Genomic DNA, 27,035 nt, shown 5'->3' with positions numbered 1-27,035 from the left:
AGAGACACATTCTCCCCCTCCAACAGCTCCAAATTTATCACACAACAAGCTGCTCTCTGGGTAAGACACCAAGGCTCTTCACCATGTGCTTCCTCCTTGTAAAACTTTATTTCATTCCTCCCATTAGCAAAATTATTAAAACGTTCTCCATTTCATTTTCTTTGGGGTGATTGTTTATTTTCTCCTGTAACTTAAAAAAAACCCAATTCTGTTGCAGAGTGAAATATAATTACTGTGGTGTTTATTTCCTGATAAAAGAACTCTTTTTACAACTGGGCAGAGCTTAGGGTGCCCTGGAGAGGGCAAGTGGTTGGCTTTGCTGAGTCCTCCTCCAGGGAGTGAAGTGACATCGTGTTAAGGAAGTCCAACTCCTTCTTCTCTGAAAGGGTTGTCAAGCCCTGGAACAGGCTGCCCAGGGCAGTGCTGGACTCCCCATCCCTGGAGAGAGTTAAAAGTTGTGTGGGGACATGGTTTAATAGTAGACTTGGTAGTGCTGGGGTAATGGTTAAACATAATGATTTTAGAGGTCTTTTCCAACCCAAATGGAGACCTCATGACTCCGTCACATTTTGGAGAGTACAGGGCAAGAGGAGGAGCAATTGTTCTGATTTCTTTTCCTGCTTTTATTTCTGCAGTCTCTTTAGGGTACTGACACACCACCTTCATCTCTTTTATTTTCCCTGTGTCTGCTAAACTGTTTGGCATTATGCCCAGAATACTGAGTGACAGTCATTGCCAAGTCCTCCCCTTAGTTATTAGCTAGGATTTGCAGGAATCTTTCAAGAAAAGGATATAGTTTCAGTATAGATTGCCTAAATTCACTTCTATTGGGAAATGAGTATTTAGTATCAGTGTCCTTATATTCTAGGAAAAAAAAAAGGTATGTTGTTTGGTGCCTTGATTCTGCCTTAAAAAACATTATTGCAATGTGAGACCTAGCTGCTAGAATATCACTTTCTGGTCTAATGTTTTTTCTTGTCACACTCTGTAAGGAATACTATACCTCCAAAATAAGTGGCAACATTTGAATTCTAGAAGCAGGGCATCAGCATGCAGCACTTTTGAGGTAAAAAACATCGCCATCACCTCAAAACAGCAGAGGCTGAGATAGTGACAGTAGCAGATACAAAAATCATGTCGATTAGAATCACTTATAACTCTTCTAGAAAGAGCAATGGTGGAGCAAGGAGTCTGACTGACTTGCTCATTATTTCCCCCCACTGCCAGAAAAAAGGGATCTCAAATCCTTGCAGGATTTTTTTTGTTTGCCGCTGGCCCTGCTGTCATTAAGGTAGGGCCTGCCTAGAGAGGTCAGTTTTCTCTGCAGCCTGTCATGGACAGTCTGAGAGGGAATGCTCAGCCCCTGCTGCAGCAGCTTTTCTGCTGCCCTCTGTGTAAAATGAGAGCTTCCAGGAATGTTAGCAGAAGGCAAGCAGAAATGTCAGAGCACTGCTCTGTAGCAGCACTGCTCACCCCCGTACTTCTGCTGGGATATGACTGGACACCCTGGAGAGGGTAAGAGCACATTTTCCTTATAAAAGATTGGCTTTCAATTCAGTGTCACTCCATTAAGGTTCATGCTTTCAATGTTATGTTGAAAGATGCTCAGTGTTATGAGGAGAACATGCTCAGTCCGTAATTTTGGATGCGACATCTGATTAGTAAATTTGCCATTGAACTAACATATCTAATAAATGTGGCTTAAGGAATAGGCTGAGGCAATTTCTGGAAGCAATAAATGAGTTTTGAGGAAGAACCACTGAGGACCATAACTGGTAAGACTTAAAAGCTGCAGGTAAAGAATAGGCCACCCATTCTCTACCATGGCAAATGTGAAGAAATGTTCAAAATTTCTGAGTGTAAGTGTGAGAACCTGTGGAGATAAGTTGAATGTCACTGGCTGGCCATGGAGGGGCTGTGATGGCCTTGCTGTCCCTTCTGCTCTAGTCAGAAATTAACTTTTGTCGATCTTAATGTGATTTACATCCACTACATGTCAAATAAATGGAATGCACCTGTCCTAGGGGGGGAGCTTTAATTATAAATTTGTTTCCAAGTAGGTTCCCACAGAGTGGTATTCTTGGAAGTCTTGGAGTGCGTTTAAGCTGAACATGAGAGGCAAATAAATTGAATAACTGAACATGAGAGGCAAATAAATCCATAATCTGGGATTAGAGGATGGGTAGTTTCAAGAGCATGCCGCTCGTGTGCTGCGATTCACACTCATCTTGTATCCATAGGCACATCAGCGGAAGAGGTCTGGGCAGGAGATCCCATCCAGAGAGGTGACGCTCGGGATGCCCTTTCTATCCCCTGCCAAGCAGCTGAGGAGCTCTAATTACACAGCAGGTGAGTGGGGTGGGCAACCTGGCAGGCAGGAAGAGGTAATTGAAGCAGCGAGTAACTATGACAGCAGGAAGGAAGGGGAAGGAAAAGGAAACAATGAAGGAGCATGGTATTAACCTCTGCAGGAAACTCTGTCATAACCTAAAATAAGATATCCTTGTGAGATCAAAGGTTTGTGTAGCCCAACTTCCTGCCTTTGAAAGTGATGCTCAGGAAGGATCATCAGCATAGAATGGCACTTGTACAGAACTCTCCTACCTCCAGTAATTTGTATTTATGGAATCCCTGAGCAGAATGCAGTGTCTAACTACTTAACAGCTCATGGAGGAATTTTAACTGATTCATTTCTCAAATGTTCATTTGCTGAACTCCTAAGTGTTACCTGAACATAGGTGATGTTACTGTGATCCTCTACTGACCAAGGCCAACCCATAGAAAGTGAGATCTCCCTGCTGGTCTGCAGTGGAGCAGGGCCCTGAGCAGGGTCCCCTCCATGGCTCCAGGCTGCCATCCCCTGGCACTGGGTGCTGGAGCAGAGGCCTGGTCAGCTGCTGTCCGGGAGCTCCCTGTGACTGACAGGAGCCTGATGGGGCCCTGGGACTGGCAACCCCTGCTCCTCTCACCAGGAATAATGCTGTTGGCTTCCTGCCAAGGATCCTAAAGGAACTTCTGTCAAGTGACAAGGCCCAAGCTGAGGAGAAAGCTGATGCCACCTATGCTGTCAGAGCAACAGCCAAGGCCTGAGGGGAATGGCACAGCCACCATCCCAGCTGATGTCCTGGGCTCAGTGTCCTTTGATTGCCCATGGTCACTGTCCCTGGCTGGGACACGGCTTTCCTGAGCTCTCCAGAGGGCCAGGGGAGTCAAGGTGCAGGCAGGGCTGAGTCTCCATAACCATCATGTCAGAGGCACCAGCCCGGCCAGGGCTTCTCCTGCAGCCCTGATACTCCCGGGACACTCCAGGCCGTACTCTGGAGTACAGCCCTACATCCTTCCCTACATGAGGGCTGGGAAAGCACAGCTTGAGCAAAGGGACATGGATAGCAGCTGAACCTCAGAGCAGGCCCTGCCTCAGACTTCATCCTCACCCAGGAACTCCAGGATGGCAGCTGTGAAATGCTAGCTGTTGGAAGTACCTGGGCAGCTGCTGTGCTGCCCATGGAACAGCACATCCCAGCAGGGGATGGCCATGGCACTGGGCTGGCACAGGGCCTTTGCATGGGCTCCAAAGGGGAACACTCTGGATTCAGTCTCTGAGCAGGGAGAGCACGCTCGGGCCCCATTCTGGTGTTTAACCTTTCAGCTGGCAATGGAGCTGTGCTGCACTGAGTCTCTCTGGGACAAGAATAGCAGCTGCTGCCTTGGGACACAGCACACGTGTCCAGCTCCTCCAGGGCAGCACGTTGCAGTGCCACACACAAGGCAGCCTACCCGCCCAGGAATGTCTTCAGGCGCTATTAGTGGAAGCAGATCATCCCCACAAACAGGCACGACCCGTACAGGAGCCTTGGGAGAGTGGGGTTATTTTGGGCTTTGGCATTGAGCGTGAAAGGAGACACATGATGGGCCGATCCTCCTGCCATGGGCCTCCTCCAAAGCTCCTTTGGGCCTTGTCCCCTCCTCCAGCACTGGCTCTTGTGGAGGCTGAGGGGCAGTTTTGTGTGGCCTGGGAGTGCAGGAGTTGAGGGCAAAGGCAGCTGTGAGTTTGCTGGTGTGGCAGGGCAGCCCTCAGTGTCATCAGCAGTGCCCAGCTGTGCTCAGGGCAGGCCCTGCCTCAGGGTGTGCTCCTGTCCCTGAGTCTCTGAGGTTAATGCTTGTACCAGCAATTACAGTCAAGACATACTCACAGATTTTATGTGCCCTCTAGACTCTATGCAGACCTACCTGAAGCTTTGGAAATGCCCTCAGGTGGGACTGCTCCCAAGAGGAGCAGGCGGCCTCTAGGTGAGGTTGGGCACCCAAACGTTCATGCCAGGAGGGAGGAAAAAGTTTAGGATTCTGCCAAGGAGCCCTGGGGAAAAGTTGTACAGTGTCATGAGAAGGAAGTACTAGTCTGGCATCTCTGCAGGGCCTTGGGTGGCATTCTGAAGGGTGTGGGTTGAAACCTGAGGTCTGCTCCTAAAGAACAATCTCCCATTTCTCTCCATAGACAACACTGACAGGTTCTGGTTGTCAATGCATTTTAGTGACACTGGAATCAGGCTGGACTTCCCAGCAAGAGCTGCTGAGGCTGCACTTGGGAACCAGGTAAGATGAGAGCCCTTGGGACATTGCTGTCATGGGTGTAACAAAAAAATATCAGAGTGGTCAGTTTCAACTTCTCTTCAGTGTTGAGATTGTTGAAAAACAAAACCTAAACCGGGGCTTAGGTTTTGTGACGGCCTGCATCACAAACAAGAGTAGGAAAAGAAAAAGCAAAAGGATCACCCTCTCTTGATTCTCACATGGGAAAGGAGCTGTGCTGAAAGGACAATGGCAGAAGCATTAGGAGGATCTGAAGGCAGGAGCTGGACAAAGAGCTGCTTGAGACAGGAGAGGGCACAGGCTGGATTTTTCAGGAGTGGCCAGTCTCTAAGTTTGCAGATCCTCAATCCAGCACTGACCCCTGCTTCTCCCTTGTCCCAGAGAGGAAAAGTAAGGAAACTTCTTCTGCAATGCAATTGCCCAAGGAAGACAAAACCCAAAGAAGAACAAAACCACTGACCACAGTGTGTATGCAGAAGAATCTACTATAATTTTTATTCACTAGACACTGAGGTGGGTACTAAGGCTCACGGCAGAAGAAAAAAAGTGACCAAGAGGTTCACATTTTGTGCAGCCCTCAGGTCACTTTGCTGCCTGGTGACATGCTCACTCTTCCTCTTCTATCCTCCTATGGAACTCGCGGCTCTTGGCTCGGAGCTTGTTGACCTGTGACTCTGCAATGTCAGCCCGCTCCTCGGCCTCCTCCAGCTCGTGCTGGATCTTGCGGAACTTGGACAGGTTCACATTGGACAGCTGCTCCTGAGAGGGAGAAGGAGGTGTTAGTGAGAAGTTTGGGGTTTTCATTCCTTCTGGGCCTTGACCTGGCAAAGTCACAAACCTCCAAACTCCACCCACCACTGCTTGTACAAAGTCTCACAGTGAGATTGATGAGATCTCAGGGTCATTCTTACATATCCCCTTAACTAACTCAGAAGCCCTATTCTGGGCAGGACTGTTTCCACAGCTGTGGAAGAAGCCGTGCTCAGACAATCATAAATTCAGGGGCTGTAGGATCCTCAGTCCATCCCTGAATGCTGCATGCCCAGAAACAAGCAAAGTTTCCTTGCAATATTCTAAAAGCGAAATGCAAAATGGTTTGGGGTGGGACTGCCTACACCTTCCCTTTCTGCTATCAAAAATTCTAAAAATAAGGTATTTCCAAAATTTCTTTATATATATTGTATTGCTGGTATAATTCATAAAAATCCTTACAGGTTGCTTTGTGCTTCTAATGCAAAAAATGCTATGTGCATTTGCCCTCCTCAGAAGTCTTCTTAAAGGCTCATTGTTTTCATTCTCAAAGGCGAGTCTACTTTGTGAGCCTTTTAGAGAATTTGAAAGCATGTGAAATTGATGAGCATCTCCATTGGCATCTTCGAAATTTCTTATATTTGTCTACTCAATGGCCAAACTACCTTCTGGGAAAGTGATTCTTGCCAAGCACTCAGAGAGATACTTACGGCCTCCTCAGATTGTCTCTTGTAGGATTTCACTTTCATTTGCAGCTTGTCTACCAGATCCTGCAGCCTGAGAATATTCTTCCTGTCTTCCTCAGACTAACGTTTGACAAACAGGAAAGAAAGTAAATTCTTGGTTCTGCATTACATGAGGTTAACAATTCCCCTTGGGGATGGTGTGTGCAAAATGTGACTCACTGTGAGAAAGCCCGGTGAGAGCAGGAGAGCTCCTGCCTTACCTGGTAGGTGAGTTCCTTCACCCTGCGCTCGTACTTGCGCACACCCTTCACGGCTTCAGCGCTGCGCTTCTGCTCAGCATCAACCTCCCCTTCCAGCTCCCGCACCTGCAAGGACAAGCCCAGCCCTGCAGCTGCCCTGCCAATGTCTCTCCAAGGAGGGACACGCTCCCTCAGGCACAGCCCCAGCCCTACACACCCTGGCCTCCAGCTTCTGGATCTGCTTCTTCCCTCCCTTCAGTGCCAGCTGCTCGGCCTCATCCAGACGAAGCTGCAGGTCCTTCACCGTCTGGTCCAGGTTCTTCTTCATCCTCTCCAGGTGGGCACTGGTGTCCTGCTCCTTCTTCAGCTCTTCTGCCATCATGGCCGCCTGATCAGAGCAAAAGGTCAAAGCCATTTTGGGACGGGAGATATTTTGGGGAGAGTACATTCACCATCAGCAATGCCAGGAGCGCCCAACTCACATCTGTGATGGCCTTCTTGGCCTTCTCCTCAGCATTGCGGGCTTCCTGGATGGTATCCTCCATTTCGCCCTGGATCTGGGCAATGTCCGTTTCCAGCTTCTTCTTGGTGTTGATCAGGCTGGTGTTCTGTGCAATGGGAAGTACATGGCAGGAGTTGAATTCTAAAACCAGCCATAATGCACCTTCTGCCTGAACAAAGACGTTCCCCTTCCAGATTCCAATTCTTACTCTGGAATTATTGTTAAAATGGTTGTTTACAAAATGTCAGAGGTGGGCTTGGCGAAGATATGTAAAACATGCCTCTCCTTGGGGAGAGGAGTTTTAAGGAATTTCTACTGCTGGTTCTCTGGTAAATTCTAGCCCTCTGTGTTTGGTCAGTATCAAGAGAGCTCTTTGTTCCCTGACCTGGGTGTGCAGGAGCTGCACACGTTCTGTGGCATCCAGAAGCTCCTGCTCAGCCAATTTCCTCGACCGCTCCGTCTGCTCCAGGGCTGCCCGGAGCTCCTCAATTTCAGCCTGCAGCAGGTTTGCTCTGCGCTCCACCATGGCCACCTGCTCCTTCAGGTCATCCTGTGTCCTGAGAGCATCATCCAGATGGATCTGGGTGTCCTGGTAAGAAAGAGAAAAGAAATTACGATGTGTAAGTGTGCACTTGAGTGGCAAAAATGTTAGGCATCTCATTTTTATCTTTCTGTAGCTTTGCTGAATGAACCTTGAGCACTCCCTGTGTATTTCTCAGATTCTTCTGTGCCTCTGCAGCCACACGGTTGGCATGGCTCAGCTGGATCTCCATTTCATTCAGGTCTCCCTCCATCTTCTTCTTCAGTCTCAGGGCTTCATTCCTGCTCCTGATCTCAGCATCCAAACTGCTCTGCAAGGACTCCACAACTCGCAGGTGGTTTCTCTTCATCTGGTCAATCTCCTCATCTTTCTCTGCTATCTTCCTGTCAATCTCAGCCTTCACCTGGTTGAGTTCAAGCTGCAGGCGCAGGATCTTCCCCTCCTCATGTTCCAGGGAGGCCTGGACAAGTGGACACAAGCATTGATAACATCAATAAACCTACTGCTTCCTTTTAGGGCATGACAAAAAATTTGCAGAGATCTCAGCTGTCTGCACTCTCCAGCCAGAAGAGAAGACAACCCAGGCCCTTTCCACCCTATTTCTTCATTTGTTTAATGAAGACACCAGTTATTATGGTCATATACCTCTGCTTCCTCCAGAGCAGCCTGGATTTCAGATTTCTCCTGCTCAATCTGCTTCTTCACTTTCTCCAGCTCATGAATGGCCTTTCCTCCCTCCGCAATCTGCTCCGTGAGGTCGGAAATCTCCTCTGTGGGAACAAAGATCAATGGCATGGTCAGGCACAGAGCAGAATGGGAAGGGCTCTGCCCCACCAAGGGGACAGGCATCTCTGCAGACCTGCAGGCACAGAGCCATGAACAATGATGGGAATGGCTGATAGTGAGAAAGGCCAGGGAGGAGCAGAGGGCCAGGGACTTACGCTGCAAGTTCTTGTTCTCCCGCTTCATTGTTTCCAGGTGGTCCAAGGACTCCTCATAGGCATTCTTCATCTTGAACAGCTCCGTGCTCAGAGAGCGCGACTCCTTCTGCGAGGCCTCCAGCTCAGCCTGCGTTTCCTCATACTTCTGCTTCCATTCTGCCAGGACCTGAAGAGAAACAGGGGGGTGAGTAGGGCTGTGGCCATCACAAGGCCCTGCTCTGGCCAGGTGCTGGAGGCCAAAAGACCTTGTCAAAGTTCTTCTGCTTCTTATCCAGAGCAGCACAGGCAGCATTGGATCTCTCCACGTCAATCATCAGGTCCTCCACTTCATTCTGCAGCCTCTGCTTTGTCTTCTCCAGAGAGGCACATTTGGCATTGACAGCCTCAACATGCTCCTCTGCCTCCTGCAGGCGCTGGGCAAGCTTCTTCCTGGGAAGTAGTAAGCACGGTTCTTAACTGAAAATGTTGGTGGACATTGATTATCATACTCAGCAGGGCACTGAGACACTTCTTATTATTTGGCACTATTGCACATGGTGCAGAGCCTATCCCTTCCAGTCATTTGTTCCTATTTCATTTCCCCAAAGTCTTCATAGAGTCATAGAGTCACAGAATTTTTTGTGTTATGTTGGACGGGACATCAAAAATCCATTAATTCCATGCCTTGGGCAGCGACACCTTCCAATAGACCAGTTTGCTCCAAGTCCTATCCAGACTGGCCTTGAACACTTCCATGGATAGGGCAGCCACAGCTTCTCTGCAGTCTTGCTATCCCTCTACACTTTGCACAATCCCGTACAGGTCCTTTCCCTTCATTCTTTGTCATATAGCCTGTTTTCCTTGTGTTTTTCCCTTTCATAGAACTCCTCAACCTTCTACCAGGCTTTTGCCTTTGGAAATCTCAGTGATGTCTTTAAGTTTCTCTTATTGACTTATGCTGACCTTCCACAAAAAGCTCACATACTTGGCCTCCTCAAGCTCCTCCGTGCGCTGAATCGCGTCCGTCTCGTATTTGGTTCTCCACTGGGCCACTTCACTGTTGGCCTTGGACAGGGCTCGCTGCAGCTCCCCTTTGGCCTCCTGCTCCTCCTCATATTGTTCACGGAGCAAGTCACAGTCATGGCGAGCAGACTGGAGGGCATGGGCCAGGGCGTTCTTGGCCTGGTGGTAAAAATATGGCGATAAGGAGTAGGTGTTTCCTGAGAAATTTCTCTCACTGGTACTTATACACTGATAAAGGTCCCAAAGAGATAGAGGTTAACTGACTGCCTCATAAAAACATGGGAGTCCTGCACTGCAAGGGCCTGGATTGCATCGTCTAAAGGAATGGTTTGAACTTTTAATTAAATCACCTTTTGAAGCCTTGAACATTTTCCAAAAAACAGTATTATGTCAAATATTTATTTCATATGTAATGTGAGTATCTTCACCTTGATCTCCTCCTCTAGCTGCCGCTTCAGTTCTTCAATCTGCTGGGTGAAAGCCTGTTTCCCTCTAGACAGCTGAGAAATTAAAGCATCTTTTTCTTCCACCTGGCGTCCATATTCACCTAAAAAAGTTTGCAATTGAGATAAAATTTTAAGAGCCAAGACAGCAATTTATGGGGTTCTCCATTTCCAAATTACAGATGGAAAGGCTGTACCAGATTCTGTCTGGAGACGAGCTCTCTGAGCACTAAGATCGCTAATCATGCGCTGATTCTGCTCCTCCTTTGTTTTATACTCGCTCAGCTGGTCTTCCAGAGTGCGGCACATCTTCTCCAGATTTGCCTAGATATCAATTGTACATTAAAAAAAAAAAAAAAGAGTAAATACCTTGATCCTGCTTTGTTTTAGCAGGAAAATATGTCCAGAAGATGCAGTTGACATCTTGGGACTGTGCATGCACCCAAACTTCTACACATGAGATTTGGAGAAAGCATTTATAATACAACCTGATAAAAATTACACCATATAAGATTAAAGAAAAAATACCACATTGCTATCAAATTCCTAATAAATATAATTGTGTACCTTGGCTTTAGACACAGACTCTATGTTACTGGCCAAGTCATCAATCTCCATCTTCATCTCACTCTTCTCCTTCTCCAGCTTCTGCTTCACGCGTTGCAGGTTGTCAATCTGCTCGCCCAGCTCAGCTGTGCTGTCCGCGTGCTTCTTGCGCAGGGCAGCAGCCGTGGCTTCGTGCTGCAGCGTGGCCTCTTCCAGGTCACGGCGCATCTTCTGGAACTCTGCCTCACGCTTCTTGTTCATCTCCACCTGAGCTGCTGTGGCCCCTCCTGCTTCTTCCAGGCGCTCGCTGATCTCCTCCAGCTCCCTGGACAGGTCAGCGCGATGCTTCTCTGCTTTAGCGCGAGAGGTTCGCTCTGCCTCAATCTCCTCCTCCAGCTCCTCAATGCGGGCCTGCAGAACAGCAGGGACCCTTCACAGCCGTGCCCTCCTCCTGCCTGAGCTGAGCCTGAGCAAGGCAGGGCAAAAGGCACAGAGACTTGCCTGCAGCTCCTTGATCTTCTTCTGAAATTGCATGCCTAGAAGTTGCTCATCCTCGATCTTGCTCTGGATCTGGCTGATTTCAAAGTCTTTCCTTTGGGACAAGTGAACTGTGTTAGATCACAAAGAAACAAGACAAGTGCTGCAGTCCAGCACTCAGGTGCCCCAGAGCCACACTTACTTCTTCAGTTTCTCATCCAGCTGCTGCTTATCATTCTCCAAATCCATGATGCTGTCCTGGGCCAGCTTCAGGTCTCCTTCCAGTTTCCTCTTTGCTCTCTCCAGGTCCATGCGCAGTTTCTTCTCTTGCTCCAGGGACCCTTCCAGCTAAACACAACAAGACCATCAGGGCTCTGCCAGCCAGCTTGGACTCCATACCTGTCCTCTTCCTGTTCTATATCTGTGTGCTTACATCATCCACTTGCTGTTCCAGCTTGATCTTGGCTTTGGTCAGAGTATTGACTTTGTCTTCCTCTGCCTGCAGGTCATCCAGGGTCTGCTGATGCGCCTCTTGGAGGGCTTTCTTCTCCTTTGTCAGCTTCACAATCGTCTCATCCAGGGCTGCCATCTCCTCAGTCAGGTTTTTCACCTTTGAGAAGAAGGGAGCAAGCACAGACAGAAAATGGCGCTTGAAACTTTCTAACAAGACAAGTTTTTCCAGAGTGCAAGTGACAGGTTCTACCTCATACCTTGTTTTCAGTGGCATGTTTTTCCTTCTCCACCTTGGCCAGTGTTAGCTCAAGGTCATCAATATCTTTCTTCAGCTCTGAACATTCATCCTCCAGCTTCCTCTTCTTGGCTGTCAACTCAGCATTAATTTCCTCTTCTTCTTCAGCCCTTTCTGTCACCTCCTTGACTTTGGCTTCCAGCTGGATTTTGGTTTTGATGAGCTGATCGCACCTTTCCTCAGCATCAGCCAAAGCATCAGCTTCCTGGTAAGGAGATGCCATTTTTAGGCATATGCTTTTTCAGGGAATATTGAGATACCTAATCTTCATAGTGCATGGTCTTGGATAGCAGTTTTGTAGTTTAAAATTTGATTCACTTTCCAACAGAATGACTTATAATATAAAATTGATTTTTATATTTTTAGTTTTGAAGCAGACAGGTTTAAAAGCTAAAACCAAGTAAATTCCTTTGCAATCTACCTGAAGATATGAGTATTTATGTATTTGTGCAGGGTATAGAGTCCAATATTATCTCATAATATCAAACATAGGATCAAAGTGCATGATAAGCATAAAATATAAGAATATCTCAGTGTGTACTGTAGAAAAGTGTCACTTTTCTACTAAGTAATATTTTGACTGCAGATACCTCGCAGTCCTTATAGAAGCTAGTTATACCTTTTAGAGCACCACTAAAAGAACTACAATTGAACTAAACTAAATCAAAGTTTCTATTTGGTTTGAAAATGTACTTGTAAATAGCAACCTGATAGTCACAGTAGAATTAGGAGAATGCCTGATGGTGGTACTCACAGACTGAACCTGGAGCTGCAGGTCATTTTTCTCCTGCACCAGTTTCACCATTTTCTCCTCCAGCTCCTTCCGCTTTGCCTCAGACTTCGCAAGCTCTTCCTTGGTTTTCTCAAATTCTTGTTTCATGTTGGCCATTTCCTTCTCAGACTCTGCACTCTTCAGCAAGGGCTTGATCTTGAAGAACAGCTTCATCCACGGCCAGTGTTTGACATTCATGAATGCACGAATGTTGTACTGGATGCAGAAGATGGACTCCCTGAAAGATAAGTTAAATTAATATTCCATATTTACACCACGATGACACAATAAACCAAGTACAGTGACCCTGATCTAAAGATAAGTCTACCTTCTCTCCACCATTTTCTGGTACTCCATCCTCGCCAGGAAGCCCCTGCATCTGGCCTGGGTGCGGGTGATGAGCTGTGCCAGCTTCTCATCTCTCATCTCTTCCAAAAGGCCTACCAGCCCAGCTTTGAAGAACACCTTAGGTGAGAACAAGAAAACAGATGCAGTGTCAGTAGCCTGATACCCTGCCCCCATACTCTATGGAAGTTAAAATCAAACCCACAAAGAGTATATGTGGTGGCAGACACTCTTTTATAACTCCAGGCTTCTGGTTACTTGCAGTTGAGGAACTATAATACCCAGATATTTTTCTTTGATTTTTATTCACCCATGATTCTTTTATTCGACAACTTTGTCTTAAATAGGAACTTGATTAACCCTTAATTAAATCATCCTAATACCATGAATTTCAGTTCATTCAGTGTTGAGTAATCAAGAATCTGGTTGATTTATTTTACAATATTTCTTACACCCTATTGGATCATTTCATGTGCTCTCTGGAGTATCTGAGTGTCAGTATTAAACCATGCTAACCAAAACCACGTAGCACTTGAAGCAAACAATCTTTTACCTTAGTGTGACCGAATTTGTATTGAGTATGGTCTATGTCAATCGATCCAAGAAGTTTCTCACATGCCTTCTTGCTGTCAATGAACTGTCCCTCTGGGATAGCACTGGCATTTAATACTTTGTATCTGAGAAAGAAAATGGAAGGACTTGCTTTGAACTCCAGAATATTAAGGGTCTTTTCCAACCTAAGTGATTCTGTGAATATGAAGAGGTCTGTTGTTGAGACCAGCTGGCAGGTACACAGCAAGAAAGAGTCTCAAGAACTGTTGAGAATAAACAGCACTTGTTAAACTGAAACTTTAGGGAAGACTTTAGGCACAGGAGGGGAAGGTTAGATTTCAAAAGCTAAGATGGGTAAGGTGATCCAGTAAGAGAATGAAGTCTGACCTCTGTTTAAAATCTGCATACAGGACTCTGTTGGGAAATCCTTTCCTGCAGATCCTGATCCCTTCAAGCACGCCGTTACAGCGCAGCTGATGCAGCACCAGCTCGTGCTCCATGGCACCTGGCAATGCAGAGCACAAATACATGCCATGTTCTGTAATACAGTGAGGAAGAGCTGCACCACACTGAAAACCTTCAATGTACATGTAAGTCTCTTACCAGGTGTTTTAGTTTCATTTGGAATGATGCACCGTACAAAATGGGGGTGGGTGCTTCTCAGGTTGGTCATCAGCTTGTTTAAATTCTCCTGGGAGAGTCATTAAGAAAAGCTGATATTAGCAAATGTCATTTCTGCCGTAAGCATCAAGTCCTCCTAAATGAGATACTATACGAAAATCAGCAGAACCCTGAACTCAAGCTCTCTGCACCAGTTTTTCTGACTTTCCACAGATATTTGCTATAATTAACTTAGTAATCTGAGTAATGTTTAGGAAAAACTGTACTCTTAAATATAGAATTTTAATACATTTCACTGACTCTAGTGGAATGCCTTCATTTGAAAAGATATCCATTTTCTATTGGATATACCCAGAGAGATAAAGCAGTACCCCTAAAAGACAGTGTCAAGCATTCTTCAGTAGGTATTTAGGCAGGGTCATATGGAGCACACTACCTTTGTGTTTTCCCTACTGAAAGCAAAAGGGACAAAACCAACCAGCTGAGTTTTAAATGTCTAGATTACACATTTGTCTTGTAGGGTGTGCTGAGATGAATTCCAGCCTTAAACAAATGGAAAAACTGTGCATTCAGTGAAATGAAGTATGAGTACATTGACTGAATTTATTCCTAGGAGAATGGGGCCCAAGAACTTCAGAATCTTTTAACAGAAACAAGCCAAAACAAGACTAGCTGTAGTAATTGGTGGGTTTACTCCTTGACTTAGGAGGAAATAATGATTTCTTTACTGTACCCGAAAAAGAGCTGAGACAGTCTGGAAGGAAGAACCCTTCTTCTTGCCTCCCTTCTTGCCACCACCACCACCACTAGCCTCAGCTAAATTGAAAATAAAACAGATTTTAGATTTTTTTGGACTTTTTTTGATTCCTTTTTGCAAGCTGTAAATCAGTGAAAACATGGAATTCAAAGAACCAACCTGCATCTGCTCCACCATAGTTGGCAAAGAGTAAAGCCAGGGTCTTCACAGATGATTTCTGGTACAGCCCAATGACAGTTTCATTCAGAGGGTCCTTGTTCTTCTCCAGCCACCCAGTGATGTTGTAATCCACTGTGCCAGCATAGTGCACCAGGGAGAAGTGGGCCTCAACCTTGCCTTTGGTAGGTTTTGGCTTCTGGAAGTTGCTGGACTTGCCCAGGTGCTGGTCATAGAGCTTGTTCTTGAAAGAGGTGTCAGTTGCCTTGGGGAACATGCACTCCTCTTCCAGGATGGAGAAGATGCCCATGGGCTGGGAGAAATCACAAGAAGAAACCAATTATAATTTATCTTTCAAGGCAATAATGATCTTCACCTAGGCTCAGTAATGGAACATAGACTGAAATACACATAAGAAAGTATTATTATTTAATTCCATTTTCTTCTTGAAAATGGTATTGATCACACTGATACTTACATTTTTGAACACAAAATTACTCATAAAAGAAATAGAAATTAATTTTGTTTGTGTTGACAATGTACCCTGTAAAATCAGAGTATACACAGATGTGTTGGACAAGTTGAACGTGAGCCATTGCAGCAAAGGCACCAACACATCCTCAGCTACACCGTGCTGCTAACAGCTCAAGGGAGTTAATCCTTCCCCTCTATCCTTCCCCTCTACTCAGCTCTGAGAAGAAACATCTGGAGTGCTGTTCCAGCTCTTGGCTACCCAGCACAAGGGAAACATGAACATAGAAGATCCCTTTGGAAAATGAGACCAAGAGATTCCATGCATGGAACTGATTTGAAAGGAAGGATACCTTCTCAATGAGCTCAATGCAGGCAGCCAGGTCCATCCCAAAATCAATGAATGTCCATTCAATTCCTTCCTTCTTGTACTCCTCCTGCTCCAGCACGAACATGTGGTGGTTGAAGAACTGTTGCAGTTTTTCATTGGTGAAATTGATGCACAGCTGTTCAAAGCTATTGAACTGGAAATAAAATAAAAAAGATACATATTTGAAGATGCAGGAATAATTGCAAGACCTCCTCTTTTAAAAATAAGGAATGCAGTTAACTTGACTTCCCATGCATTTCTTCAGTCTGTTTCATGACAATTTGAAAAAGAGAAAAGGTTCAAAATAATTGTCCACAAGGAAATTGTTTTCATTCACAAACTTTAAAGATAAATTATACATCCTGTTTAAAATGAGACCATGTTACTGGGAGAAAGAGCCCAAGTTTAGGACTATTGTGATTACATGTCTTTATACTGTCTTGGGCCTGATCATCTAAACAATGAACTTTTTTGATTGGACCATATTGTACTTTGATTTTGCACATCTTGAAATAGCACAAGTCCTTTGAAAGGTCCTTTTTTTACTTAAAAAAGACAAATAGCTATAATCATGTGATGATATTATGTTCTCTTTAAAAATGTCTCTCAAATTGATCGTAACATTCAGTTGTCACTTCCAAATAGCTCTTACCAAATCTTACTTACATCAAAGATCTCAAAGCCAGCAATGTCCAGGACACCAATGAAGTACTGCCTGGGCTGCTTCGTGTCCAGCTGTTCATTGATGCGAACAACCATCCACAGGAACATTCTCTCATAAAGCGCCTTTGCCAAGGCACCCACAGCATTGTGCACCTACAGGGAAAAAAATACCTGGAGTTACAATACGAGGCACAGGAGAATCAAAAGGATATTCATTCTACACATGGTTACAGGTTGCAGCATGTCTCTTACCTGCTGTGCTGTTTGGCCCTTGGTCACGTATTCATTCCCCACTTTGACTCGGGGGTAGCAGAGGGCCTTCAGCATGTCGGCTGAGTTCAGACCCATCAGGTAGGCAGCCTTGTCAGCAACTGAAAAGCCAGAGGAAAAAGGAATAATTTTATGTCCAGCAGGCTTTGAATCCTAGAGCATTCCCTAAAGGCTGAATGGTTCAAATTTCTAGTTTTTGAAAACTTTTGATAGACTCTTGTAGAGGGAATCTTTGTAACATCACACTTGCCATTATGCACATTGAGCTTTTCTAAAAATAATCAGTTTGAAATTTTTCACTGCAACATGCAAAAAGTAATGAAGTTTTCAAAAATCTACTGGCACAAAACTGAAAACTGAAGCTTGCTAGTCTGAGTGCAGTACACACGCAGCTCAGGAGCTGCAGTGATAACAGTCAGGTACTGATCTACATTCGGGTGATCAAAACCAGAAAATAATTAGAGTGGAATGCAGAGATAATATCCCTATTCTCCTTCAAATCCACATCCTACAGCCTTTTCTGAGCTTTTGTTTCTGATATTCAATAAAACTTATTGGGTGCTCCCCACCTGCCTTGTCCTTTAACAAGAGGAGGCATTGTTTACAGAACTGAAGACAGGTTGTAGGCCCTATGCCAACAAAGGCAAGGAATTAAATAACTCCTCTCACAGCTGACTTCCCTGAGCACCTCATAGGTGAAGGTGCATGGGAACATGGTTCCCTGTCATGTTAGAACTGAATCACTGGGCTGTTTCACAATTGCAAGCCATATTCCAGCAAAGGTATGACTAAAGGAACATCCATAATGCCTTACTTCTTGAAAGAGTATGAAGACCAATTTAAAGTATTAATTGTTTATAGCATAAGTTATGTAAGTCCTTAAATCAGGGGATTTCATGTACTAAGGACAAGGGACAGCTGTTTTTTCCTGGATGATTGTTTTCTTTGGAATCTGAAGTCTAACAGTGAAAAACTTTTGCTGTCTTCAACATATGTAGTGGCTTACAGAGGGTTAATTATTGAGTTTGATAATACCTTCAGTGCCTTCAGGCTCTGCTTGCTCCTCTCTTGGTTTCTGCTTGAATTTCAGGTTCCCATAGTGCATGACAGCCCCTGTCAGCTTGTAGATGGCTGTCTTTTCATCAGCAGTGAAGCCCAGGATGTCAATGGCACTCTGGTAATACAATGAACAAAGTGAAATATTTGCATGTTATCTGATGCATGACCTGTGTCTCTTGACCTTGGCCTCTTGTACATTACTTACATCTGTTGCCATCAACTCCTCCTTGTCATCAATGCTGGGGACAGTGATCTCACCTTGACTCACAAAAGGGAAGTCAAATGGGTTGGTGGTGATGAGGAGCATTTCTGAAAACAAATGTGTTTGTCGGTTAAATTTAATTAATCTTGTAAAAGAGTTGAATGTTGTTCAGAGATTTTCCTCTCAAAAGCTCAGGGATGTCTCCTACCAATTAGCTCTGGCTTCTTGTTGGACATGATCTGATAAAAGATGTGGTAACTCCTTTCCGCCTTGAGCTGGAAAGTGACTCTGGACTTCTCCAGCAGATCTGGCAAGGATGGTAGAAAGGGTTCATCACTTGTGGGAATGTACATAGAAAGGGGAATTTGGGAAGGGATGGGAGCAGTCCAGGAGAATCTCTTACAAGTTTCAATGTCAGCAGAAGCCAGTTTGCCTGTGGCACCAAAGTGGATTCTGATGAATTTGCCCTGTGAAGCAGAAGCAGCAGCAGGTCAGCCTGGATGTGTTCTGCTGATGTCTCCTCTGCATGAAGAACTGTTCAGGCATCAAGTGTGTTGCCATGAAGGGGAGAGATTTTATGCAAAGCAAGAACTCACAAAGCGTGAGGAGTTGTCGTTCCTCACAGTCTTGGCGTTTCCAAAGGCCTCCAGCAGTGGGTTAGCGCTGATGATTTGATCCTCAAGCGTTCCCTGCAGGGATGTCATTATTCAGTCACTGTGTTTGGTTGACAGGGCAATGACAGGCCAAGCATTCAGTCTGTCCTTCCTGACTCACCTGCATTTTGCCTGATGACTTCTCCTCTTTCTTCTTGTCTCCACTGGCTGCAATTGTTGCAAAGTACTGGATGACACGCTTGGTGTTCACAGTCTTCCCGGCCCCGGATTCTCCGCTGCCAAAGCCAAGAGAGAAGCAGAGGGTGCGTGGTCAGGCAGGAGGGGCCCTGGCACCGGGCAGCCCCACAGGGACCCGCGCAGGGGGGTACCTACGTGATCAGGATGGACTGGTTCTCACGATCTGTGAAAGCAGAACAATGACAGATGTGTTAGCAGCTGGTCTGGGTAATGCTAAGCTGAATGAGAAGTAAAACTGCAAACCAAAGTTGGGGATTCTTCAAAAAGTCCAAGACTACCCAACTCCCTTCTATGTCCTAGTAGTATTAAGCATAAGCCCAAATGGATACATTGAACAGTCAGAGACATCTGGACCTGAGACAAGCTGTGTATCATTTTCCTTCACATAATTTTCCTCAAGAAATGAAACCAAAGTACCTACCCAAGTTCAAATACAAGAAAAAATAACTTTTTCTTTCTTATCAGTGAAAAAATGTAGAAAACTGAGCCAAGTACTATTTCGCAGTAGGAGAGTGTAGAATTTTGTACAATTAAATATAAATAATTCACCATGATAAGTTCATGAATGCTCCTAGGTCAGTTTCACTTGAAATTGTTTACTGCATAAATCGACCAAGTTCACAGTCATGCTTCTTGGTGGCTCCAGCTGGCTTCTCACATGCTCCAGTGAAATCAGCAGCGCTTTTTTGATTAGATTGCTGTGAGGGAGGCCAAACACTCACCAGTCAGCATGAACTGATAGGCGTTGTCAGAGATGGAGAAGATGTGTGGAGGGGCCTCCTGGCGCTTCTTGCCTCGGTAGGCCAACACCACCTCGGGGTTGTACACCGGCAGCCACTTGTAGGGGTTGACAGTGACGCAGAAGAGACCCGAGTAGGTCTGCAAGGAAGGGACACAGCACGTTGCCTTGCCCTGAGCCTGGCCCAGCAGCTCCTGAGGCTGCCCAGAGGAAGCTGCTGCTGCCACTTACGTAGATCATCCAGGCTGCGTAACGCTCTTTGAGGTTGTACAGCACAGCGGGTTCGTGCAGGTGGGTCATCATGGCCATGTCCTCGATTTTGTCATACTTGGGAGGGTTCATGGAGAAGATCTGGTCATCTTTCACGGTCAGGGTCTGCAAAGATCCTTATATGTCAGCTAAGAACCCAGTGAGGGAAGCAAATGTTGTTTTTGAACCTTGTTTTTGACTCACCTCTCCCCCTTCAGTCTTGACAGTGACTTTTCCCGATTCCCTGCTCGTGATTGTCCCTTTCACAAAGGATTCTTTGGGATGAACCACAAAGACTGATGACTTGGCATCGAAAGGTTTGTTCTGGGCTGCAATTCTCTCCTTCTCCGATTTTCGGAGGTAAGGAGCTGCCTCCCCAAAAACAGCCATCTCAGCATCTCCAGAGGCCATGGCTGCCCTTTACTGAGGATATCTCAGCGAATGACTCTGAGGAGAAAAAATATGGTACTGATTATTTCTTCTGTAAGATTTGGGGAAATTTTCATCCTGTGCCTTGGTGTCTCTTCATTCTCAGGGTACTTTAACATGAGATAACTTGAAACTTAATTTTATGTCAAAACAAGAGGCTTTCATGGATGCAGTCTAGGTCTTCAAACATTCATTGATGACCTTTTCAGAACTGTGGATTTGGTGCTTTAAGAATACTGTGCCTGTAAGACAAGAGTGAATTTGTTGAACAAGTTTCACTAAGACATCCCTATTAGGAATGGAAATAGAAGAAATTGTAAAAAGGATGAACAGTGAAATAAAACTACTGAAAAACTGTAGTATAGGTGACCTACAGTTTTGGAAAACAATGAATCTGTAAGACATTTACCTATTTAATGGTAGGGTAATTAATAATTTGCTAATGAAGTTCTCCACTGGAAAAAAAAATACAAAACAAAGAGAGCAGACTTTGTGACCTTTTAATATTCTGTCACAATTAAATTGCTCTATGCATTTGTCACACTTCACTACAACATTTAAATAATTTGAGCCCCAAAATTCTGACTTAGGTGAAATAAAATTCAGTCATTGAAATTGGAATTTCTAAGGCTTTATTAATATCTTAAATAAATACTTACTGAAAAAATCTAGGAACATGAGAATTCTCAAAACTTTTGATTTATTAAACATCTAGGGTACCTAAATTTAGCCAACTGCACTTGAAAATCCTCTAGCTACAATAAAATTTTATTCCCTCTTTATTCTTTAGGTAATAAATATATTTTTTGTCTGGAGTAAGAAAATGGATATCTAATAAAGCTGAGAATTCTGGCACTCTACAAAGGTGGTTAGAAGGTCTGTATGTTAGATGATTTAATAATTAATATATTCTTAAGCAGAATACAGGATTTTGCATTTTTTCCCTGCTGTGCTTATCTGGTCCCATTCTCTTCCTGCCATAGCAAAGTTGGGAAGGCAGCACTCCTTGATTTATGTAAGGTCAGTTAAGCAGAAGCGATGAATGTCCCCATGGGGATTTTCTGCTTTTTCATCAGTACTCAGAGGCTTAAAACACAGCCTTGGGCACCCTCATCACTTTTTACTGCAATCCCACCAGGTTTGCATATAGGGCAAACCAGTAAAACCTCTTGACACCCCACCCAAAAGGATCTGTCTCTGTTCCTATAAATTGGTAAATCAGCTTCTTACCTCTTGTGACACCAGATGTGTGGCTTATGAGCTGGCAGCTGGTCAGTGCTGTAAAACAGAAATGACAATTCCCAAATTGCTGCTGCACAAAAATCAAGAGTGAAAACATGCAGGTAGGTGCCTTGAAAAGAGATTTGTAATGGAGTCCCCTCCTGCACAGGAGCACCAGAGGCAGCAGGAATGTGGGGGCACATTAGGCTGCCATCCCCTTCCTGCAGCCTGCAGACCCCATCCCTTACCTTGGAGCTTTCTGTGGAGCCAGGGCAGACGTGTTGCAGGGACATTTTATACGATCTCGCCTGCAGATGCTGCAGATGCCTCCTCTTTCTTCGGTCAAAATATTTTGGCAAACCCTCTTTGGTGAAGCATTGTCTGGCAAACTGAACTAAGGGCATAATTGTCATTTGACATGACTAGATATAATTAGAAAATTTTGATGTCTTAGTGGCTATATGAATACATCGTCTATAAACAATCTTCCAAGGGTGTTAAGGAGGGAATCTAGACTAGTCAAAGCACTTAAAGAACTTGGATTCAGGACTTATGGATTTTATTGCTGCCTTTCCCACCGACTCACTGCACAACCTGGGATGGATTGCATGGTATGTCTCTGCTGCAGCTACCCCAGCAGCACAATAGATAAAACAGGATGTTAAAAGATAAATTAGTGTTATTAAAACTTTTTGACAGTTTTGATTGTTTAACCCTGAAAGAAAAAAAGAGTGCAGGGAAAAAGATGTAGAAGATGTAGAAGAGGTAGAAGAGGTGAGGAGGGTGACAGGCACACCAGGGTGGTCAGCCAAACACTGCAGCAGGGAGAAGCTGGGCTCTACCTGGGCTTTTGATATTGATGGCTCTGACAGATGTGAGGCAGCTTTAGGGGTATCAGGAAGAGTGGGCGCACACACACACACACACACACACACACACACACACACACACTGTGCCTGTGTGCCTCTCTGCACACACTCCAGATTGGAAATAAGTGGGAGATTCTCTAAAAACTGTTTTTGTGATGGGTTATACCTGCTGAAACTCCTGGTCTGCGGGTTAGTGCCAATGAGCAAGATGCTCCCTGCTTTTGCTGGCAAATTAACTTATCCTTAACCCTAGGAAGAATAACTGATTTGAAATGCCTTCCAAGTGAAACCAGCACACCTACTTACAAATGGCAGGAAAATCCTCTTTTCAGTAATACCTACACAAATAATTGGATGTATGCACAAACACATCATGTCAGCATGCAGTCCCAGATGCTCTCTACCTGATACATCCTCAGTCGGCCACTTCCAGTTCATTACAAATATCTTGCACACTTAATCCAAAACACCACGGGTACACCAGAGCTCTGGGGGTGGCAGACATGCCTGGACAATGCTGATGGAGCAGGGGGGGGGGGGGAGGGGAAGGAAGGGGATTTACTGGTCGTACTGGAGAGAAACTGGTCTTGTTTTAGGGACAGAGCACCGTCATGTGAGTTGATTGATATCCTGTCAGATTTAGGCTGAGGTACTTCACACCTTCTTTGCCTCAGTCATCAACAGAAGGAGTGGTTGATGAAGGGCACCCAGCCCCTTTAGCTGTTAGGTAGAGGAGCAGAATGGATTCCCTGCAATCCAGGAGGAATTAGTCAGCAACCTCCTGATTTTAAACACCCACAAATCTGTGAGGCCAGACAGAATTCACCTGAGGCCACTGAGGGAACTGTGGGAAGAATTTGCCCAGCCACTCTCCATCATTTATCATCAGTCCTGGCTAACCAGGACTTTTCCTATAACCAGGTGTGAGAGACTGGAAAGATTGATGTCCTGAGACATTTTGGGATGCATGAGGATATGTCACAAGATGACTCTGAGAAGAAAAAATATGGGAAAACTAAATATGGGAAAAATATGGGAAGGGCAGGTCAGGCCCTGTGAGTGAGGCAGTGCACTTCCCCATGCTCCATCCCACCTAGAGCCATGATTCTGTGATTTTTTAGCTGAGAGTGCTGGGCTAGATCACCTGACTTTGGGGACATTGCTTTCCAGTGGCCAACAACAAAGCCATTCTACCCAGAGAGCTCTTTGGGTTTTTGCTGTTGTGCTGTGCAGGATGTGGCCCCAGCTGTGCAAGAGGCAGGAGTGAGGCACACAGCCAGCTAGCTCTGGGCAGGCAGCCGAGGGAAGGTCTGGTTTGAATGGGAAGCAGTCAGTGAGTTGAGGTGTCTCCAAGTATTGACACTTACCAGTGATTTGGGGATTAAATTTAGTGTCAGTAGGTCCCCATGGACCAGTGGTAGAACATAAAACCTTTTTCGAAAACAGTCCAAATCTCAGAAGAGGGTTGTGAAGTAGAACACAACAATGAAAGAGATTCTTTCATCCGGATGGCTTTTGAATATCTCCAAGGATTGAGATTTCACAATAGCTCTGGGAAACTCGTGCCAGTGCTCAGTCACCCTTCCAGGAAAAAAGCATTCCCAGATTTTCACAGAGGAAAATCTGTGTGCTAGATTGTGCTCATTGCTTCTTGTCTTGTCACTGTGCAACAATAAAAGGACCTGGTTCCATCCTCTGTGCACCTCCAGGTATTTATATCCATGGATATGATTCACCTGATTATTCTCTTCTCCAGACTCAACAGTCTCTACTCTGTCAGCCTTCCCTTAGGAGATGCTCCAGTCTCTCATTCATGTCACTGGCCCTTTTCTGGACCCTCTCCAGTAGCTCTGTTTCTCTCTTATACTGGTGAGCTCAGCACTGGACATCACTCCACGTGTGACCTCAGTGCTGAGTTAAGGGCAGGGATTACCTCTCTCTGCAGCACTCCTCATGCAGACACCATTCACTTTCTTCACATAAATGACACATTGTGGGCTCATGTTCAACTTGCTGTCCCCCAGAACCCGCAGGTTCTTTTTGTGCAAAGCCGTTTTTCACCTGGTCAGCACCCAGCATTTACTGGTGCCTGGGCTTGCTCCTCTCCCGGTTCAGGGGTTTGCACTTGTGTGTCATTGGGTCCCAGGTTCACCTCAGGGTTTTGCCTCACCAGTACTCAGCTACACACTATCCTTAACACAGAAAACACAATGTTAAATGGCAATTGTAGAATCACAGAGATTCAAACCTTACTACCATGTTTATATTGCTGATTAAGTTATAAAAAAAAGATAAAATAATAAAATGTCAACTACTTTCATTTGAAAGCTCTAAATTCATACCCATTTCCTTTTTTCCTCTTTTGCATTAACGAAATAAGAACACAGAAAACAAGAACTTCTCTTTCAGTGTTTTGAGTTGCTGTTTTTTAATATCTTTTTGAAGGAAAATAGGGCTAAAGCAATGGTAGCTGTAAGAGCATGCATTGTGTATGCAGGTAGTGTATGAACTCTCAATGTCTACAGGGGAAAGACACTACATTTGTGGAGGCTGGAAGAGGACACAGGAGCAAGTGCAAAAAAAAGGTTGGGCAAATAACCCATCATTCCCTGATGTAGTGTATGACATAAAGCTCATGGAAAGTGAAGTGTTTGGTCAGCTGTCATAAGGATCCCTGAAAAGCAGCCTAAGTTACTGAGCATCTGCTTTGGATTTAGTTTAATTTATGCAGCTCCTCTCTTCCACCAAGCACCATTTATATGACACTGGTATAGTGGTTTCTTACAAAGAAATAGTCTCTAATCTGAAATGGATGATTCAAATTTCACTGTAGTTTCACTCTCTAGATCCCCAAAAATTACTTCAGGAGAAATTTTGCCATGTGTCCTCTATCCAGGTACAGAGAGGAGAAATCTGTCCAGGAAGGAATCTTTTGAACGAAGTGCAAGCACCTCAAAGCAAAAAAAAAAAAAAAAAAAAAAAAAGACTGCAATGTTTCCTGGGAACCATTAATATTCTGTCCATTCTATTTCCATCTCTTCAGGGTGAACTTCACAGAAGCAAAGCACAGCAGAGATAAATGGCAGGAGGCAGGCTGGAAGCCATCTCTGGATAGACTGTGCTGCACAGCAATGCAGTGTCATCAAGGTGCACATTCCCATGGAGGAGAAAGGATTCAGTCATGCTGAAAATAGATCCTTCTTGAGACAGAGATCAGACAGCTGCTCCCTCCCTGCCAGGGCCTAAGATGTGCATTTTGTTCCCCCCATCCCAGTAGTTAACTGAGAGATAAGGAGTGAGAAGGCACTTTTTAGTCAGGCTGGGGAGGTCAAGGCTAAATTCCTGCAGGTGCTGTGTGTTGGCCACTGGGAACCCCCCCCTCCTTCCTGCTCAGACTCATCAAGTTCATGAACTGGAAACACAAGAATGGCCTGTATGGGCAACAGCAGGAAAAGGAATGGGTTTTTGTAGTCTTTACCCCTGGAAGCTACTCTCAGGCTATATGGTCTGTGATTCCCTAGGACAGACAGCCCTCCAAGGTGTCCCTTCTGGCTGGGGAAGTCCAAGTGTCCCTTCTGGCTGATGATGTGTCCAGGTGGCCACTCCCATGCAGCTGAAGCCATGGCTATCAGTGAAATATTTTATTTCACTTCATTCAATCAACAGACAGTTAATTCCATGGCACTTGCCAAAGCATATCCCTCCAGAGCACCAAATCCATAACAATGCTTCTCATGAACATCAGCTGAAATGTCCTCAGCAGAAGCAGCAGGCTTTGGTTGCTTTCAGTCCTTGAAGAGCAGAGTGACCTGCAGGCAGAGCCAGAGATCTGTGGGGCTCATTGGGGCATCAAAATGCATCACATCACAGCAGGAAGGAGCTCCACCAGGTGAGGAGCAGCAGGGCAGGCAGAGTACAGGAGATTCTTATACTACAGGCTGGACATATTCTCAGTGGTAACTGCATGCTGGTAAGCATTTCTCCTTGTCCATAACAGGAATTTAGGGGTGTGGTTCAAACTTTTTTTTTTTCATTATGAGTTGCCAGGCATGATTTTTCAGAAATATGTGTATGATAGAGCACTAACATCATCTCTGTGGGTTATTTCTGACAATATCATAACACTGAAGGAAATAAAATAGCATGACGTCCCTGCCCATGTCAGAGAGAATGGATTAGGTGAGATTTAAAGGTCTGTTCAACCCAAACCCTTCTGTGATCTGTGTGGCTCTCTGAATGGCTGTACTGGGTGAGTCCAAAGGAACAGCAGACCCTCACACCCAAGACATTTGTCATCATCCCACTCTCCTCAGACACACAGCCTCTGCATGATTTTCTACTCAGGTGGTGAAACCTTCTAGGGAACAAATCACCCCAAGGTGGTGAAAAATGTCATGTCAGTGAAGAAAAAACAACTTACAATTGGGAAACTATACTGAAAATGACAATGTCCCTGTGTGTCCCTGCCAGTAATAGGAGACAGAAGCACAAGCACATTTCTACTATCTCTATATGAAGCCTAAGAAGCTTTTGGCCTTCTCAGGTCTCAGTGACCTATTTGTACCCCACGTGGAGCCTGTAATGGTCATGGGATAGAGCAGATATCCTCTTCAACAGGGATCCCCTTGCACTCCCTGCTAGTGAGCCCTGGGAGGCTGGAGAGAGCTCAGGGCTGCTCAGCCTCTGCTGCAGTAGGACACCTCCAACTTGGAGAGCAGGCTCGGGTGTCTTACACAGACAGAGGTGTGTTCTTCTGTGTGAGGACAGGTCACTGCAGCTCCTCCTCAGGTGGGCAGGGTCTCTGATGCCCAACAAGGAATTGAGATGTGCTCAGGGCATGGGGGGCACCAGGAATGAGCAGGATCTGTATGGATGTGTCGTAGTTGAGACAGTCACAATACAAAGCAACACTCCATTTTCAGAAGGCTTCAAACTATTTTTATTCTAGCATGCATGCTTTTTATACACTCTCAC

The 27,035-nt window shown here is 45.2% G+C and overlaps 1 protein-coding gene and 1 long non-coding RNA gene across 6 annotated transcripts; one reads left to right on the top strand and one right to left on the bottom strand.

Annotated features, from left to right (window-relative positions):
- The first annotated feature begins 1,440 nt into the window (after positions 1-1,440).
- LOC132081812 (uncharacterized) lies at positions 1,441-26,620 on the top strand. 4 transcript variants are annotated; one of them, XR_009419738.1, is made up of 8 exons: positions 1,441-1,515; positions 2,241-2,349; positions 4,496-4,593; positions 12,366-12,707; positions 13,545-13,724; positions 17,533-17,619; positions 18,125-19,584; positions 19,761-20,835. It is a non-coding gene; the product is annotated as an uncharacterized LOC132081812 (long non-coding RNA). The 4 variants fall into 4 exon arrangements; XR_009419737.1 differs by adding an exon at positions 25,105-26,620 and having other exon boundaries at positions 1,463-1,515; positions 18,125-20,847; XR_009419735.1 differs by having other exon boundaries at positions 1,451-1,515; positions 18,125-20,835.
- On the bottom strand, positions 5,058-19,953 carry LOC132081811 (myosin heavy chain, skeletal muscle, adult-like). 2 transcript variants are annotated; one of them, XM_059485737.1, is made up of 38 exons: positions 19,747-19,953; positions 19,525-19,668; positions 19,277-19,433; positions 18,690-18,717; positions 18,478-18,592; positions 18,300-18,392; positions 18,107-18,170; positions 17,912-18,010; positions 17,707-17,810; positions 17,478-17,616; positions 16,425-16,543; positions 16,176-16,325; positions 15,493-15,663; positions 14,668-14,981; positions 14,489-14,561; positions 13,738-13,825; positions 13,522-13,639; positions 13,136-13,259; positions 12,566-12,702; positions 12,220-12,475; positions 11,428-11,670; positions 11,151-11,327; positions 10,920-11,065; positions 10,742-10,832; positions 10,262-10,651; positions 9,892-10,018; positions 9,680-9,798; positions 9,214-9,410; positions 8,495-8,678; positions 8,250-8,415; positions 7,954-8,078; positions 7,460-7,768; positions 7,153-7,356; positions 6,748-6,873; positions 6,483-6,653; positions 6,287-6,391; positions 6,051-6,146; positions 5,058-5,349 (listed from the first exon to the last, which is right to left on the bottom strand). In XM_059485737.1, the coding sequence occupies exons 1-38, from the start codon at positions 19,951-19,953 to the stop codon at positions 5,197-5,199; spliced, it is 5,829 nt and encodes a 1,942-aa protein (XP_059341720.1). In that variant the 3' UTR covers positions 5,058-5,196. The 2 variants fall into 2 exon arrangements, with proteins under 2 accessions (XP_059341720.1, XP_059341719.1); XM_059485736.1 differs by having other exon boundaries at positions 14,489-14,571; positions 14,672-14,981.
- Positions 26,621-27,035: the final 415 nt, after the last annotated feature.

This window comes from Ammospiza nelsoni, chromosome 19 (genome assembly GCF_027579445.1).
Source record: "Ammospiza nelsoni isolate bAmmNel1 chromosome 19, bAmmNel1.pri, whole genome shotgun sequence".
NCBI lineage: Eukaryota > Metazoa > Chordata > Aves > Passeriformes > Passerellidae > Ammospiza > Ammospiza nelsoni.
The sequence above is the reverse complement of the archived record's forward strand: the minus strand, read 5'-3'. Positions and strand labels throughout refer to the sequence as shown.

Bases quoted from the DNA above. Each gene is read 5' to 3' on its own strand.
- LOC132081811 (XM_059485736.1), bottom strand. From the start codon at position 19,953: ATGGCCTCTGGAGATGCTGAGATGGCTGTTTTTGGGGAGGCAGCTCCT. The intron at 19,669-19,746 runs GTGAGTCAAAAA...GGATCTTTGCAG, and splicing joins TCAAGACTGAAGGGGGAGAG to ACCCTGACCGTGAAAGATGA. The intron at 6,654-6,747 runs GTGAGTTGGGCG...TGCTCTGATCAG, and splicing joins CCAAGAAGGCCATCACAGAT to GCGGCCATGATGGCAGAAGA.